Consider the following 17,597-nt stretch of genomic DNA (forward strand, 5'->3'; position numbering starts at 1 on the left):
CCTAGATAATAATCTTATCTTTAGATTTAAAAGAGGTCAATTCACTCTAATTCTTAAGTTAACGGAGCTACACGTGTTTGCTGAGCGTAAAATTTGTTATGTTACGCACTTGTAAGACAGAGACAACACATGCGGATATCACGTCCTTTTAAGAAAATTTAAAAATTATTTTAATGGTCTATGATAGTCGCTCAAAAAGTCTTAAATTGTCTTTAAAATATTTAAAAATTTACTATAAATATTAACACTCTTCAGCCATCTATCTGTGCTAGAACGTATTTAATGTATAAAAGAAGAAAAGTTGATCAGCCCCCCTCCCCGAAAAAAAATCATGGCTACATCACTGAATATTGAGTTTTTTTTATGTACTTACAAATTTGTTTGCAAAAAATGTATTCCACTAACACAAATTATGAACCACTAGTAGATAACGCTTATTAAATAAATTAATAAGATGATTGATTAATCCGATATTACAATTATTATTAGAACCAGGGTTAAGATGTACGTTTAGAACAAGTTTATATTATGATTCAAACCGGTTTTTCCATTGTTTAATAAACTTTGAAAATCATGATATATTTAAACCATGAATTTTCCAATATTAAATATACAAAAATTAAACAATAAAACAACTTTTCGAAAATTCTAGTGTATGACGCCTAAAGTCATAATAATAAAACATAATGTTATTAAGAGGACGTAACACCGGCATTTGTTGTCTCCGTCTTACAAGTGCGTAACATGTCAAATTTACGTCCATCAGATCACGTTTAGCTTCGTTTGTCTAAAAACTAGAGTGAATCATCCTATTATGAAACTTAATGGTAAGAACATTATTCGTGTTAAAAAGTCCCACTAAGAAAAAAGTCCCCAAAAAATAATTAATGAAAATATATTAAAATTGAAGTATAATTATGTTAAAATTGTATTGAAAAATATATTGAAGTCACATAAAAATCATATATCATACAAAATAGAAGAGAGCTTTCATACCTATATAGTGTATATATTATAATATATATATCTAATTTTCAAGTTCCTTAATGAAGATCATATTTTTGACTTTTGCTATAATTTAGTTATTTACTATTTAATTTTAATTTAATGATAATATTGTACTTATAGATAAATATAAAATATTTCATATTATAAATTATGCATCATAGATTGAAAGGTAATTAGCAGGTAATTAAAAAAAAAATTTAGTTTGTTATAATAGGAATTCATTCTGGACGGTTTTTCAAATATAGTAGACTAATAAATATATATATTATACGACATTACTATTGAATATTGATACTTATAATTTGAACTTTGATTAGGAACATTACATAAAAACAAACGGTTTTTGGTATAATAATAGGTTAAGTGTATAACTATAAACAGGCCTTTTTAACACCAGTAAGTCATAACAGAAGAAAGAGGTGTACCTACATTCTTATATAATATTACATTTTTATAGCATTATTATTATAATTATATAGGTGCTATAATTGTATACAATTTAATTTAATTATATTTTAATATGTGATATAAGTAGTTAATTAACATTTTTTATGATATATGATTTTTATGTAACTTTAAGGGGATTCGGTGATTTTCTGATTTTGTCTAACACACACGCGACATAGTATTCTAGATGTGTTTTTTGACAAATATTCCAATTGATATATTGAAGCGATAAGATTTCTGCAAACAGATTTGAATTTTTCGTCAAGTCTACTTGAAATCGACTTTCCCACATTTTTGATTTTTTTGATTTTAACTTCTCCAAAAATTGAAATACCAGAATTTTTAAATACTCTTTCGAATATGACATTTTTAAAAATTTGGGGGACAATATCAGAAACGTGGGAAAGTCGATTTCAAGTAGACTTGACGACAAATTCAAATCTGTTTCCAGAATTCTTATCGCTTCATTAGATCAATTGGTATAATATGTTTGCAAAAAACACGTCCATAATACTATGCGCGTGTGTGTTAAACAAAAAACCACGGTATGATAGGTACCGTCGGTATCGAATCCCCTTAATGTATTTTTCAATACAATTTTAACATATTTATACTTCAATTTTAATATATTTCCATTCATTTCCTCGATCCATCCGTGTTAATATGTAGGTTTAATACGATAGTTCAAATTTTTTTTTAACCGGAGAACCATATTTATGCAGTGGCGCCGACTTGTTTTTCATTTGGTGGGGCAAAGTATAAAAATTAGTTACCGCCACCACCTACCACCCACGTGATTATAAGGTAAATTCAACTATCACAAAGCAAACACTGGGGCGAACCACCCCATAAAAAATACGCTTTCGGCGTCACTGTATTTATGTACTTATTATTTATTAGTACTAGTATAGTATATTTTATAGAAACAACAAATAAAAACCGAAATCCTCTATGGTAGCTGTAACTATGATAATATTACTTCGTAATAAACACTCAACACTAATCACGATTGCTAATTTAATACTGCACAAATATATTCAAATAATGCAGTTTATCTCGACTTTTGGGAATTTTTTCGGGAACCTATAGGGAATAGGTATATTTTAACGAGTTAATTACAATGGTGCAATCAGAATTTGTTGGTCAGAATTAATTCCAATGTTATAACCTTTTGAAGATTGCAATTTTGAGTATTTTACATCTACACCAGATTATTCCACGAATCTACTCGAAAAAGTAGGTACTTTGTTAAATAGTATGTAATTATTTATTTTAATGTACGCATGCATTTATACATGTACCCTATTTACATTATACGGATAACAGTTGCACTGAGGTTTTTATGATACCTATAAACCAATTTTTTTTTCGTGGGTGGGGGAGGAAAATGTTTCAATCCCCCCCACAAACATGACCAAATTAAGCGACTGAACGAGAGAACACATATAATGTTGTTATAACCTGTCAAGTTCATATTGGCCAATGGCGGACGTTACGATTACCATCTTAAAATGTAAATACAAACTGTGTGTAGTTTGTGACGTCAACCGTCGGCCAAGATGAACTGAACCGGTTAAGTTCAATAATAGATGAATTCACTCTCATATAAAAACTAACAGCACACTATTGAAACTGGCGAACGAAAATTTGCTGTCATCCGTGTGTAAGACGGAGACAACACATGTGGGTACGACTACCTCTTTAGAGGACAAAAGGGCCTAAGAAACCCGTAAGTGGTGTCTCCGTCTTACATGCACACCAAAGTACCGAACTTGAAGGTAACAACTAACTACATATTCTATGGTAGGTACACACGCTTATAAATTATCTCACTTCAAAATTAAAATATCGTAGAAAAATGTAATAGAATATGTTGATAACAATTACAAATAGGTTAATAAGTGAATTCACTAATATCAAAATATTAACGAAGTCAAATGTGAACTACTGAACGTAAATTTGCAGTTACTCGTTTGTAAGACGAAGACAACAGATCCACAGATATGTGCGAGACGGCCTTCAACAAGAATATTGATGCTACTTGCTAACAAAATTATTTTAAACAATTCTATCTCAAACTAAATTAATATAGTACAGAATGAGACTTGTTCTCGCATCCCTCACCTTGGGTACAGTATTAGATTGCATTGACAGTGGTCAGTGGCGGAGTATTATGTTATAATTAAACATTTGAAAAATAGCAATCAAATTTCTTTTTTGAATATTACCTAAGTGTTAACTGATTAAAAAACATTACATATTAGTACCATTTCATTTCAAAATAAAAAAGTTGGGTTATTTGAATATTTAAGATGTAATAATCATGTTAAATCAACAATTTACTTGTAATGATTGCAATTTTTGTGAATAACGTTCTCTTATATTTTGCTTATGACCACTTATTCCAACAACTTGTTCTATCTGTTTAGCTGTATTTCCTAGAGCTCCTTCATATAGCATCAACAGCACCAACTTAATACTTATAGAAGATATAACTGCATTATTCTTCTCAACATCGTGCAAAGCCTATTGATTGAGAAAATTAATTTGATTATAACGATAATCACTTTAAAATTGCATAAGTACTTTGCATAGTCTCCAATTAAAAGCATGAAAATCTGGTACATTATTATCGGACACTTTTTGAGTAAGTAATTTGTCCTTTGCATTAGCATTAACTTGAGATTTAGTGGTAGCAGAAAGTACCACTACAGCCAAGACCGAACAAACAATAAAAAAAAATATATCTAAAATCAAAAGTAAAAATATTGTATTTAAAAATTGAATAAGTTATTCTGAGTTAATAGATTAAGCACTTGCCTTTCATTGTATCCAAAGGTATCTTATGAATTTTAAAAAGTTATAAGACACACAATAGTATGCATAAGTTCAACTGAATAAAATAACTACTATAATATATTAATTTAGTAAATAATACTTGGCAGTTGCCAAGTGAACCTTGTTCACTATTAGCTGAATAACTGGTTCTATAGAAGGTATTTATTAAAAACAAGTTTTGAAACTGACCCCACCTTGAGGTATTAAAATAATGACCCGGTAGGAAAGGTAAGATTATTGTGCATAATCTTATCAGTGTAATGGAAGGGAATACCATTAATTAATCATTATAGAACACATTATGTCTTAGATATAAGTATATAATCTTCATACACACATCATACAAATAAAATAAGTGATTACTTTAGAACTTATAAGAAAAAAGAATACCATAAACATATTCTATTCATTTTTTTGTAAATGAATATGGTTTTTTGTCAAACATTTATGAATGTTTCTTCAAAAGTAATCTTAAGTCTCAAATACAAAATGTTCTGTAAAATCGATAATTGGTACTTTATCTCTACGGCATTGAACATAAATATGACCTAGTCAAATGGTTAGATTACGTGTACATTAAGTTAAACTGGATAGAAAAAGATTGAATTGTTATAAAAAAAAATTATAATAATAGAGGATTCAATGTGCATCTCTAATCATCTCCTGACTGTGGACTGGCATCACCATTCTTCTCTCTTGATGGTGAGCGAGATTTTTCATCAGGTGAACGTGAATCGCGCCTAAAATAAAAACATATTTTAAGTGGATACACTTAAGTAAATAAACAAAATAGTATTTATGAACAAACACCACAACAAGTAGATAAACATTTAAGATATAAGCTAAATATTTATGAAATATGATATAGTAGAATAGTTCAAACTTTTCAATGAATTATGATTTTTATGACATGGTATTGAACACACACATTGTCATACAACTCATACATAACACGTTTAATTGTATGTATTTAAGATACCTATCATGTATTTGTAGAGTATGGAGGTAAACATTTTATTTATGTAACTTTCTATTATATCAAAACTTCCAAAAATAAAAATTTTAAATAAAATAGAACACAAATAATAAATTAATTTACACACATTTTAAATGTGTTAATTTAGTGTATGAGACTTACTTAATACGCTTATTAGATATTGATTGTGAACGTGACTGAGACCTCTTTTTATCTATAGATCCTGAACGGGAACGCGATTTGGAATGAGCTGGTGATCTAAATTTTAACATGAAATATAATATTAACTAGTGATGAGGCTCGTAAATTTACCATGTAAAGTATTACCAGAAAAAATTTACAATCTACATTTTTTTACTGTTCAAATAGTTATAAGTGACCACTTTATTTAAATGCTTTTGTATTTTTTATCAAGATATAAAGATTATAATACAAATCAGGAATTCTTTTAAATGATAATGACTGATTTATTTTTTTGAAACAAGCCATTGTCAAAATTATTTTTAATAAAGGAATTAAATACTAATATTTATCTTGCCTTCTTTACATAATATTATGAAAAAATTCAGGTACACTATAAATTGAATTCTAATAAAAATTTACCAATTTTACCATAAATGCAGTAAATTAACTCGGTTTATTACCAAAATTTTTTTGGAGTGAAATCTCCATCACTAATATTAGTCTAATAATATAAATTATAACTCATTCAAGATCAACAATTTAATGTATAAACTATTTATATTCAAAACAAAACTATTAGTCCAAAACTCGGTAGGGGTAAAATAAAATAAATGTATAATAATTCCATTATTAACTTAAGAGGATGTGATACCTGCATGTGTTGTCTGTCTTACAAGTACATCACATAGCAAATTGTACACTTAACAGAACACGTGTAACTCCGTTAGTTTAAAAATAAGAGTGAACTGGTTCTCTTATAAAATCTTAAGGAAAGAATATTATTTAGGCAACCTCTTGGGTTTTAATTATATTTTAATTTCAACACGAGGTAGAGTATATTAAAATTGTAAATTGTTTGTACATATAAAAATACTCATTACCTGCTTTAAAATTAAAATATATTAAAAAGCCTAAGAGGTTGCCTACATAATAGTTTTATATTTCAATTTTATAAGGGGTCACCACTTCGCTCTAATTTTTAAGCTTACGGAGCTACATGTGTTCTGCTAAGCGTAAAATTCACTTTAATACATACTTATAAAACAAAGACACCACATGCGGGTATCATATCCTTTTAATATTTGATACTTTTTAAATTAAGAATACAATTTATTATTAATTAGTAGTACACATACTTGTAAGGAGATTTTGAACGAGACTCAGACTTTGACTTGGAATGGCTTCGTGACCTACTTCTAATCAAAAATAATAATGGTACATAAAAAATGTTAAAATAAGTTAGTTTAAGCATTAAATTTCACCTTGAACGAGAGCGTACACGCCGACGTGAACGAGACCTGGATCTTGAACGAGAACGAGAACTTGAAGGACTACGACTGCGTCTGCCTCCACCACGACCGCGACTACTACTTCTGTCTTCTAAGAGTCTTATGCGACGTCCATTCAATTCTGTATCATCCAACTTGTCCAATGCAGTTTTAAGATCCGAATAAGATGCAAACTCAACAACACTGCAAAAAAAAAAAATAATGTATTTTATGCTAATATACTATTTTATGCTATTCAAATATTCACCCTTCATTTTTGCGTTGTTTATGTGCATCAGCATAAGTAACTTCCCCAGCTTGGCGCATGAAGTCCTTTAAATCCTATATCCAAACAAATTAATAAGAATAAGAAAATATAGAACATTATGTAATCATAAATATACAATTAAACATATAAATTATATTCTTATTACTAAATTAATAATTCTACGCCAAGTACAATTTATCGATTTTAAAATGGGATTGTTTTCGGAAGACTTCACTTGAAAATGAATAATGATGGGAAGTGCTCATTTGCTGTTAGTGAACTGAAGAAGTTTTTACACATAATGGATTACGTTGATTTTGATTTTAGTGCTTTTGATGATCGTGTGGCCTTGTTGTTTTGACGACTGATACAGAATTGCTTTTTCATTACTGCATCTTCTAGATCCTTAACTTGTTATTAATTTGTTTTTATATATTGAAAATAATATTGTTTAAAAATTTATTTTAATAGCCTAACAAATACCAAACATTGTTTATGTTATTATTTAAATACATACCTCTTAAACACATGGAATGGTATTGAAAAGCGACTCGGTCTCGGACCATGTGTGGGGCGACATGAATGGGGGGTTAACCAAATTGGGCAGCTGATCGGCTTGTATGGTTGGGAACACCTTTGGTGGTTAGGCCGATCATCCTAGGCCCGGAATGGAATGTGTGATATCGTACTGTGATCTTTTGTGGCCTATGTGCCTCATAGTGCCACTCTTATGTTATCGGCCAACGATCAAGCGTTTAATGTCATTGGTATGGACATCGATCGAACCCAACACATTGTGGTGGCTCTTTAGAAAAATAATATTACATTTTTTTTTTTCATTTTTTTTTTGTATTTTAATTTTTTTTTTTATTACGATTAAAATTAAGTTGTTTTCTCAAAACAAACTTAGACCACCATTCACTTTATGATACTAAAAATAAATATTAGTATATAACTTACACAATTAATTACTAATATTAATTATTATTTTTGTTATAATTGGGTAATAAAGTGAACGGCAAAATAGTTTTATGATTTCTTTTAGATAGCAGAGCTATTTATTACAATATTGTTAAACCTTATGAGAATTGCAGGCTCTTTCCTCAGATAATATTATTGATTGAACGTTTATCAGCACCTCACAAAAACAAACCATATGTGAAAAAAAGTTCAGAAGACATTCAAATAAAAAGATAAATCTCCAAAATTATCAAATGGCAAAACAAAAAATTATTTTAAAACATCAAATTGAAACAAATCTAAATAAATAATTATTAAATAATACAAATTAACATCTATATGATTTCTTACCTGCCAGCTAACACGACTTGACAAATTTTCAACAATTAATCTATAATTTGTTCTTGTTGGTGGACCATACCTATCATTTCTGTCATCCCTAAAAATTATAAAAACATTTATACAAACCAACAATAAAATATTATTTTTGAATATGGAGTTCATTAAATTATTATCATTTAAAGCAGCAGTAGCCTTTACTTGTTTGCAGCACCCTACATACTATAATTTGTATGGATGCTTCAAATTTTCAATAATTTAAGAGTATAGATATGGCCAGTTAGTGGCATACGGGTTAAGAATCACTCATAATATTAACTATTAAATATGAACAATACTAATAATGAAATACCCAAAAACATAGTAAACATATTAATCTGGTTGGCTTTTGATACAATTGCACAGGAACAGGACAAAATTATTTTCCATCATATACTACCATTGTTCTTAAAATCTCACACACATCTCATGTCTAATCCACTATATGTTCCGTCTAATTAAATTAATTAATACATACCTAGCATCACGACGAGGTCGCCTTGGCGGAGGAGGTGGTAAATCACCACCTCGCCCTGAACCACGCCAAACATCGCTGCCTCTTGGTGTTCCACGAGCTCGTTCGACAGAAACTCTATAAAAGTGTGTTGATTGTAGATTTTTATTTATTTAAATAATATAAATTAACTATTCTATTGTAAATTAGTTTGATTAAATGCATCAATAGTGAGCCAATGGTCCCTGAACAATGATTTAGTGGTCCATGATGAAATCCATTAAATTTTAGTGGACCCATAAATAAATAATCAATTTTTAAACAACCCCGCCATAAGGGCATTTTATTTATGCACATGACATTAGATTTTTGAGTAGTAAGTAGTAATAAAAATTAGAAAAACAATGACAAAATAAAATAATAAGATACTAAACTTATAAGAACACTAAGTTATATTTGATTAATAAAAGATTATACCTTTCGCCATTGAGTTCACGGCCATTCAATTCATATACTGCATCATCAGCATCACGGTAGTCATCAAATTCCTATGGAATTATTTTGCATAAGTAAAATATATAAAAAGGAACGTAACACTACAAACAAAACACTTTAATTACTAAATTACCTATTTTGTATTGGTATGTATTAATGAATATTGTGCATATACCGAACACTTAAGATTACTTACAATAAATCCATATCCATTTTTAAGCAATATTTCTTTAATACGGCCAAATCCTTTGAAAAACTTTTTTACATCCCTTTCTCGTACACCATAAGGCAAATGACCAATATATATTCTTGAACCACTCCCCATGCTAAAAATGAATTTTAAAAAAAATGTACACTTACCACAAAAGCATATCCGTTCTTCATAGCAATATCCTTGACTCTGCCAATTTTCTGGAAAAACCTCTCGAGATCCCTCTCGCGAACGCGATGAGACAGGCCGCCGACAAACACCCTAGTGCCATTACTCATTTTGACCTCTTTAGGTGTAAGTCACCAAATGCTTAGATATAACTTCTACAGCTGAATAGGCCCCTGATAACAACTACCATATAAACATCATATATTATAAGCCACACAAATAAGTGAATGTATTGTAATCATACAATTTTCGTTGTAAGGTTATTAAAGAGTATAATTTTTTAAATAAGATATATACAGAGATGACAGGGTTTCAAATAAAAACCAATAAAATATTGATTAGAACATAAGTTATTGCATATTTCAGGACTTTCTGTTAGATCCTGTATAATGTATATCATAGAAAATTATCATTAATTTTTATTAATCCAGCCGTATTTTGTAGATATACATTTTAACAAAATATTTTTTTAACCCTCAATTAAAAATACAAAAATAGTTTATTAAAAAAAAACCCAGATACCAATTTTATTACTGTCAATAGCAACAAACTGTAAATGTACCATCACATAGGTGCAACAGTACAGGTGCAAAGTGTTCATCCATAAGTATATTCTTAAATCAATACTTTAACATGATAGAAAATTGAATTGTATAAAAAGAAAGCTAGTCATACAAAGAAAGTAATAATTTTTAATTAATTTTGTTTACATTCTTTTTACATAATGTTTAGTGGTGTCGCCGACGGAAGTCCTTGGGATTCAAAGGTTTTATATATAATATATTAGTGATAGGTATATTAAAAAACGAGACAAAAATAAATTAGAAATTGGCAGAGAAAAGAATTATATTGTTATTAATTTATTACATTAAAAGTCAATACATAAAACGATTAAGTAGGTAAACATAAGTCACAGTAACAAAACTACAATATGAAACAAAAAATAAATTCTGTAATGTAACTCAAAAATTAATCAGCAGTATCTATCAATTATTTTTTTACACATATTTCACATTTTTTTTTTATTAAATAAAATATTATTAATATTAATACCTTGATATCAAAAGTTGGATATCAAAAACCAGTTGGTATCCAAGAAGCTTAATTGTCTTTTTGAAAATTAACCTAAATTTTTATAGATAAAGGGGAAAAACTAATTATAAGGTAGTGGTCAAAAGGATACCACTAGGCACTAGCTATCTAGAATTACCAAACAATTTATTTTCTATAGCTTATCCCAAAATAAGTAATATAAACGCCAGACTGAAAAAAATAAATTGTCAAACCTATGAGAAATAGTTGATTAACAAAATACATGGTGGCTAAAAATTTAATTTAATTACCTAATTGAAATTAAAAGTTAATTATGTCGTTTATTATACTGATCGACTGGGATATTATGTGATTTAATTTAATTTTATAACTATTTACTATATACCATCAGACATTCCTACTATAAGAGCAGTTAACATGTATTTTTTATCATAACAATTAGAAAATGAGTTAAAATATAGGTACCAGAATAACGGAAAAGATCTGCTTCAATACAGTGAAATTAAATATAATTAGAATTTGCATTAAATATTATAATATGATATTACACTAATACATTGGTTATGCATTACATAACTAATTATAAAGATTATTGGTAATGACTAATGGCTAAATGCCTTCAATAAGTATGTAAATAATTAATTGACAAGTGATTTTAGATAATAACAGGAAAATATAGGTAGGTAAGCTATTCAATATAAAATATGTAGGTAACAAAATTATCAGTAACTTGTTGTTTATGAAGTATCTAAAATAATCAAGGTTTAGTGGATAAAATTTACTTTGAAGCAATAAATTGTGTAATACCCAGATACTGAAGTGTTACTCACTAACGTTTATTTCAATACATACTTATAAAAACAAAAATACAATTTATATACGTACTTATTATGTTAAATTATATATATGTACTGAAAAAGTTATTAAAACCTTTACACATTGAACAAGTTTGTATTTAAATGTTCGTTAAAAGGGTAGGTAACGCTAATGTGCTCAGAAACTATATAGATATATAATATATCATATATATAAAAACTAGCTAGGTATCGAACTTAGGATGACGTCTATGGAATAGATATTATGTAAAATAAGTGTCTGTTAAACATTGGAATAAAATATTTAGAAATAAAAACATACTGTGTTAATGTGAAATACGCAAGCTAAGCATTCAATGAGAGTACCATACGGATAGTATGCCAAATCTAACTGTTATAAAACACATGTGCAAGGAAATACAAAAACAACTGTAATTCGTAGATACATCAATAAAATAGTAAAAACAAACCTTTAGAAATGGCGGTGGGTAATAAAATAAATTAGGAACAGTATAAATCAAATTTATCAAACTCAAAATGAATAAAAAATTGCAATTTGGTACTAACTCACACACGACGCAATAACAAATAATAAGTAACAAAATGGCGGAGCATGGACGATCGACGGTCGGCGACCAAGCGTTCTTTTGAGTACATGGAAATAAACAATAAAGCGCATGCGCTTTACGTTAATAATGTTGTAAAATGTTTATATCAAAGAGCTTCTAAATATTTACACGAATGGGATTGAGCCATTATGGTATTTTTCCTGAAAGTACTTGGATGAAAAAAAAACGAATAAACGGTATTTTGGTTGTTACCGTAACTGATTATGTACCGGAGTTAAAGACATAAAAACACTATTGATTATTGGGCGTATTATTATCTTTAATCGTGTATCGTATGCTGATAAATGATAATCATCGTTGACGATACTATCTTTAATGGTAGTAATAACTTATAATTATCATCATATTTTGTCAATATTCAATATTCAATTTACATTTGATATTTTGAATTTTAATATCGAAATAAACAAACATTGACATAATATTGTAATTTTAAAAATATAGTAAATTGTAAAATTGTTATTACTTAATGCTTAATTCAAATATCAACATTTAAAAACCATGATGTGTCAAATTCTGACTTTGGAGTACTGAATTATTGACTATTGGTAGAATATCAATATTATATAATATTGAATTTACACTTAAAAGCTTAAAAGTCACAGAGAAGGATATTGAATATCGAATTTGATAAAGCCAGAACAATAACAATGTATTGTTCCATTCTTCAAATTTAATTCATAATTTCTGTAAACCTTTTCATTTAAGACCCAAATTGAAAGAGAAATGTCTAATAAAGATGATTTAGATTATGATGTAGGTAGCTACAGATGTGAAGGCTCAGTAGAGCATTTTAGTTTCAGGTAATTTAGTATATCATACATTCAATAGTGTACACCTAATTATTGTTGTATTTGGATTATTATATTATTCAATCAACGTCAAATATCCAAATCTAATGTAACTTTAATTTACTTTTGTTTGAACGGAACTTTACAGTTGGTTAGAATATTATAAACGTTTTAGTTTAATTTTATATTCAGAATATGTTTAGAAATATCCCGTACTTCATTTCACCATAAAAATACTGAGATCGAAAAAAAGTACACAAAAAGGATAGAAAAAGTTTTTCATTGGATGGAAAAAACATCAGATGAGCCACAAGATCAAAATGATTTAGAAGAAACGTCTTCATCAATTGAAGGAAAACTTTTAGATAGCCATTTGAAAACCGAATTTAATCAGCAACACGTAAGGTTTTAATTTTTAAAATCAAATACCTAACTTAATATGTAATAATGATGTAAACTTTATATATTTTAGAATGGTCGTACAATTCTGCATGATATTATGAGTCATGATAGTTCACTCACTGAATCATTTAAGAAAATGAGCTTAATGAAGGACCATAAAAAAAATGTACATTTTTTTACTAAAAACGTTATTGATAATTCACCATCTGACATTTCAAAATTGCAAAATAGATTACCAAATTTCAATCAAATAATGCATGTTCTTCTTGACCTTGGAAGTAATGGGTATAAGAATTATGTAAAGATTAATGTCAAATTTTCAATGAATAATTTACATGTCACATAGTTAAAAAAAAAATAGATTTAAGAAGATGTTGCACCAATATTTGCTGTATCCGTCTAACAAATCCGTAACATTGCAAATTGTACGTTCAGCAGAACACGCTTACCTCTGTTAATTTAAAAATTAAAATGAATTGACCTCTTATAAAATTTAAAGATAAGATTATTATCTTGGAAATAATTTTTAATATATTTTAATTATTTTAAAGCGTGTTATGAGTTTTTCAAAATTTTAAATTGTTTGTACATCTTAATACGTACTCTAATTTTTAAACCAACAGAGCTAAACGTGATCTGCTGAGCCTACAATTTGCTATGTTACGGACTTGTAAGATAGAGACAACAAATTGGAACGTCCTCTTAAAGAGATTTGAAAATGTTATATTTTCTCTTTGTCTAACACATACAACATTCTAATTTACCAATTTATGTAGTGAAGCAATGAAAACTCTTCAAGCACATTTTAATTTTTTGTAAAGTCTTACTTGAGATTGGCTCTCCCAGATTTTTAATTTTTAATACAACTTTTAAGGTTATAGTCGGATTACATAAAAAATACAGGAAAGTTGATCTCAAGTAAATATCATTAAATCAATTGTTTATACTTTCTTGTTTTATTAGATAAAGACAGAAAATTACCTCTTCCGGAATCCCCTTTATCTTATATCCTAATTATTTTATTCTAGTTAACTAATGTAAAGTTAATTTATTAATTTAAAAATTAATTAATTTGCTTGTAATTATTTTAGTACAGAAAATGAAGGAAATAATCTTGTGTTAGCTTCATTGTATTGGAATCCAAACAGTCATATTATGACAATATTTCCTAATTTTACGACTAACAATTGTTCAGGATATATACTTCCAATTAGTACAGTGAAAGATTCATGTTTTGAGTACAGATTTTGGATAGAAAATCTATCAAATGAATCTCTAGAACTAATTGCTGATACTGTAAATGTAAATTATTATTAAATATTTATTTTGAAATGTATAAATAAAGTAGTAAATACATTTTATTTGTTATAGTTTCATCTACTCAAATTCGATCACTATGACTTTTATATACCAGAGACTGATACTATTGAAATATTTGCTGAAATAACTTCTGCTAGTGGATTTGAATATGACAATTTATTTATTCGTTATTTTATTGATCTTCCTTCAGGTAAATTTTCAAACCCAGCAAAATTGTATTTTAATCATTGAACTTTAAAATTAAATCTTACACAAAAACAAGGCTGTTATAATTTTTTTTTTTTTACATCAAGATATACACACAATCTATACTTTTTAAAACAATGATTTCTTTTGATGATAGAATGAAGTTTACATGCATATTTGGAGTAATAAGCCACCCATTAGTGACACTTGACATAATTAATATAAAAGAAACTTTATACTTAGTCTTTATTTCTATATTATTTTAGGAATAAAAAATAATATATTTTATCAATACACTTCAAAACTGAAAATAATTTGTGTAAATTATGTTCAATAGGATGGAAATGTGCTAATACTAATTCACTTAGTGGAACCACTCATACATGTCGACGAAATAACAATAAGACATCTATATTTTCACATCTATTCAATGTTACAGTAGTATTACCAAAAACAATTGATCAGCCTACAGGTAAAATGTATAGATTATTGAACAATATGATTTTAAATAATAATTTATATTGTATTTATTTTACATTTTAGATCAAAATATTAACTCTGCATTTATAACATTTATTATTTATTCAATTGATTCATGGAACAAAGAACGAGTTGAAGGATATGCATCATATCAAATTCCGAAATTCTCTACACCAAAATCATATAAAAACAATATTAAATTAGAAGCGTGGTTACCAAAATCTAGAAGTTGTGTTGATAATTTACGTAGATATTTCATTGGTGGAACTGTAAAGTTGGCTGAACCTAATTATATAAGTGTACCCACCAATTTCAATGTAAATTATAATTATTATATTATTATTTTAATGTTTACTTGACTTTGATTTATAATATATTTATATACATTTTAGGAAAAGTTGTTGAGTAAATTTGGAATGGAAGTAGAACATAGAGGTACATTGGATATTACATTAAGTAATCTAATGCAGCGTTGTAAAAGCATTAATAATACTGATAACAATATTAATCCTAGTGACATTGTATCTGCTCAAGCGCTAGTAAAAAGTGTCAACAATGTAATGGCTAGTTTCAAAAGAGCAAGACAGAGAATGCTTTTAGCTTGCCAGCCAATATTAAGTCCATCACATAATTAATCCCTATTTATAAACTAAGTTATTACTAATTATAAAATAATTAAATTCACTCTAGTCAATGTTTAAGGTTCAAACACATATATATTTTTAATAAAAAAATATTTATACTTCTATAATATGGCTCAAATTATATTTTCATATTATTTAGAATAATGCCAAGTTGAGGCATAGTGTTTTCACTACATTTTAATTATTATTGGTTATCTTCTTATATAAAATATAAATTAAATTATTGGTCAATATTTGTTTGTAAAAATACATATATATTTTTAATAATTCTTATATTATACAATTATTTTATTGCAAATTTTCTATTGTTTTTAAAAAGTTATAAATATTTTTAATTTCATATTTAAAAGCACAATATATTTCTGAAAATATATGAATATCCTCAGTATAAAATATAGTATACAATATAACTCATTTAATGTATAACATAATATAAGCATACATTTCTATATAAGATAAGTAGTAACAGAGTAGGCTACTTTAAAAAACTGTGGTTCACTCATAAGTTAAAAATTCTATGTTTTACTCTGCAAATTATTTAAAAAATAAAAGATTGTTTTTTTTTGCGAAAATATTATATTTCAACTCATATAAACCATTAAATAATTCCTTGTTATGTATCACAAGTATGTAATACAGGCCTCTTACAATTTATATCATCATCATTTCTTATTGTACATTTTTAATAAAAATAAAAAAATAATTAAAATATTCACCAAGATTATCAAATACTTGTTAGAATATATTTTTTTCCCAAAATAATATTCATCAGTTTTAGAATGGTTGGTGGGTCCATCATACATATTTCATTCAAAGAGTTAAACTATTGTTTACAACCTTTAATGTGCACAATTTTTAAACAAAAAATGTATTTTTCACAAATATAAACTATTTTTCAATTTCAAAAAAAAAAATTTTTTAATGAATAAAAAAATACAAAAAAAATTATTCAGAGTAAGTATTCAAATAATATTTTAAAAAAATATTTAAAATTTCAAAATAGTATTTGAATAAAAAAAATATTTAAATACATTTATTCAAATACTTTACATCATTACAAGACTGTTTAAATGTATGTCAAATGATTTATAAAATGTTTCGTATGGAAGCAAACATTTATGTGAATATATAGTCATAGATTATTGACAGATTGACTTTTTAGCTTTTTGTAGGTTTACAGTATTGCCTATGCATGATTAATATTAATAATTTTTTTTTGTGATAATTAATATTTTATACTAGTATATATATATGTAATTTTTTTTAATTGTTCTTTTTTTCCGTGTTCCTTTTTGGTTGTTGTGTTTTTCCTTCGTCTTTTTTACCGATTACCCTCACTTTTAAATTAACCAAATCGTTAAAACTCAATATACCTACTACAAATCTGATATCAGAATGAGACAAGAGTCCAGTGGCGTCATTTGTGGTGGGGAAACTTGGGCATATGCCCCAGTCTAGTATTTATACCTATACTCCGGCCCACGAGAGTCCATATGTCAGAACGCGTCCGTCACTGCGCATCGGCACGTCGCCGAATAGTGGGAATGGCATCATGGTGGGAGAAAACAGACGTTACGTATTACTATATGAATGCGCGGTTTACGTATGGACTCTCGTGGGCCG

General features: G+C 27.5%; 3 protein-coding genes across 12 annotated transcripts in view; 1 reads left to right on the forward strand and 2 right to left on the reverse strand.

Moving 5' to 3' along the window:
- LOC100158742 overlaps positions 1 to 4,482 on the reverse strand; it is a 21,722-nt gene extending 17,240 nt beyond the window's left edge. The window contains exons 1-3 of the mRNA XM_001952185.4: positions 4,276 to 4,482; positions 4,042 to 4,202; positions 3,799 to 3,981 (exon numbers count right to left, since the gene is read on the reverse strand). Coding sequence (XP_001952220.2) covers positions 3,799 to 3,981; positions 4,042 to 4,202; positions 4,276 to 4,282 — 351 coding nt within the window. The 5' untranslated portion in view covers positions 4,283 to 4,482. The remainder of the gene's footprint in view (positions 1 to 3,798; positions 3,982 to 4,041; positions 4,203 to 4,275) is intronic.
- A 113-nt stretch (positions 4,483 to 4,595) lies between these two features.
- Positions 4,596 to 12,187, reverse strand: LOC100162182 (serine-arginine protein 55). 5 transcript variants are annotated; one of them, XM_001949089.3, is made up of 10 exons: positions 11,993 to 12,187; positions 9,636 to 9,837; positions 9,258 to 9,328; positions 8,805 to 8,918; positions 8,300 to 8,387; positions 6,989 to 7,062; positions 6,715 to 6,924; positions 6,589 to 6,648; positions 5,432 to 5,527; positions 4,596 to 5,033 (listed from the first exon to the last, which is right to left on the reverse strand). In XM_001949089.3, the coding sequence occupies exons 2-10, from the start codon at positions 9,762 to 9,764 to the stop codon at positions 4,946 to 4,948; spliced, it is 930 nt and encodes a 309-aa protein (XP_001949124.1). In that variant the 5' UTR covers positions 9,765 to 9,837; positions 11,993 to 12,187; the 3' UTR covers positions 4,596 to 4,945. The 5 variants fall into 5 exon arrangements, with proteins under 5 accessions (XP_001949124.1, XP_016660981.1, XP_008184390.1 ...); XM_008186168.1 differs by having other exon boundaries at positions 4,598 to 5,033; positions 6,589 to 6,645; XM_008186169.3 differs by having other exon boundaries at positions 4,618 to 5,033; positions 6,589 to 6,642.
- Positions 12,188 to 12,566: 379 nt separating this feature from the next.
- Positions 12,567 to 16,546, forward strand: LOC100574821 (Meckel syndrome type 1 protein). Of its 6 annotated transcripts, XM_008186166.3 has the most exons (9): positions 12,567 to 12,954; positions 13,135 to 13,342; positions 13,415 to 13,629; positions 14,436 to 14,646; positions 14,716 to 14,854; positions 15,188 to 15,322; positions 15,394 to 15,647; positions 15,723 to 15,765; positions 15,845 to 16,546. In XM_008186166.3, exons 1-9 carry the CDS (start codon positions 12,878 to 12,880, stop codon positions 15,868 to 15,870), a joined length of 1,308 nt encoding a protein of 435 aa, XP_008184388.1. In that variant the 5' UTR covers positions 12,567 to 12,877; the 3' UTR covers positions 15,871 to 16,546. The 6 variants fall into 6 exon arrangements, with proteins under 6 accessions (XP_008184388.1, XP_008184385.1, XP_016660979.1 ...); XM_008186163.3 differs by having other exon boundaries at positions 14,436 to 14,640; positions 15,723 to 16,546; XM_016805490.2 differs by having other exon boundaries at positions 12,568 to 12,954; positions 13,415 to 13,622; positions 14,441 to 14,646; positions 15,723 to 16,546.
- The last annotated feature ends 1,051 nt before the right edge of the window (positions 16,547 to 17,597 follow it).

Source organism: Acyrthosiphon pisum, chromosome A3 (assembly GCF_005508785.2).
Source record: "Acyrthosiphon pisum isolate AL4f chromosome A3, pea_aphid_22Mar2018_4r6ur, whole genome shotgun sequence".
In the NCBI taxonomy this organism is placed as follows: domain Eukaryota; kingdom Metazoa; phylum Arthropoda; class Insecta; order Hemiptera; family Aphididae; genus Acyrthosiphon; species Acyrthosiphon pisum.

Excerpts from the sequence above, each read along its gene's own strand:
- LOC100162182 (XM_001949089.3), bottom strand. The coding sequence starts at position 9,764 with ATGAGTAATGGCACTAGGGTGTTTGTCGGCGGCCTGTCTCATCGCGTT. Across the intron at positions 6,925-6,988 it reads AAACAACGCAAAAATGAAGG|TGTTGTTGAGTTTGCATCTT; the intron begins GTGAATATTTGA and ends TTTTTTTTGCAG. Across the intron at positions 6,649-6,714 it reads CGTGTACGCTCTCGTTCAAG|AAGTAGGTCACGAAGCCATT; the intron begins GTGAAATTTAAT and ends ATTTTTGATTAG.
- LOC100574821 (XM_003245376.4), top strand. The coding sequence starts at position 12,878 with ATGTCTAATAAAGATGATTTAGATTATGATGTAGGTAGCTACAGATGT. Across the intron at positions 12,955-13,134 it reads GTAGAGCATTTTAGTTTCAG|AATATGTTTAGAAATATCCC; the intron begins GTAATTTAGTAT and ends TTTTATATTCAG. Across the intron at positions 15,323-15,393 it reads AACAATTGATCAGCCTACAG|ATCAAAATATTAACTCTGCA; the intron begins GTAAAATGTATA and ends TTTACATTTTAG.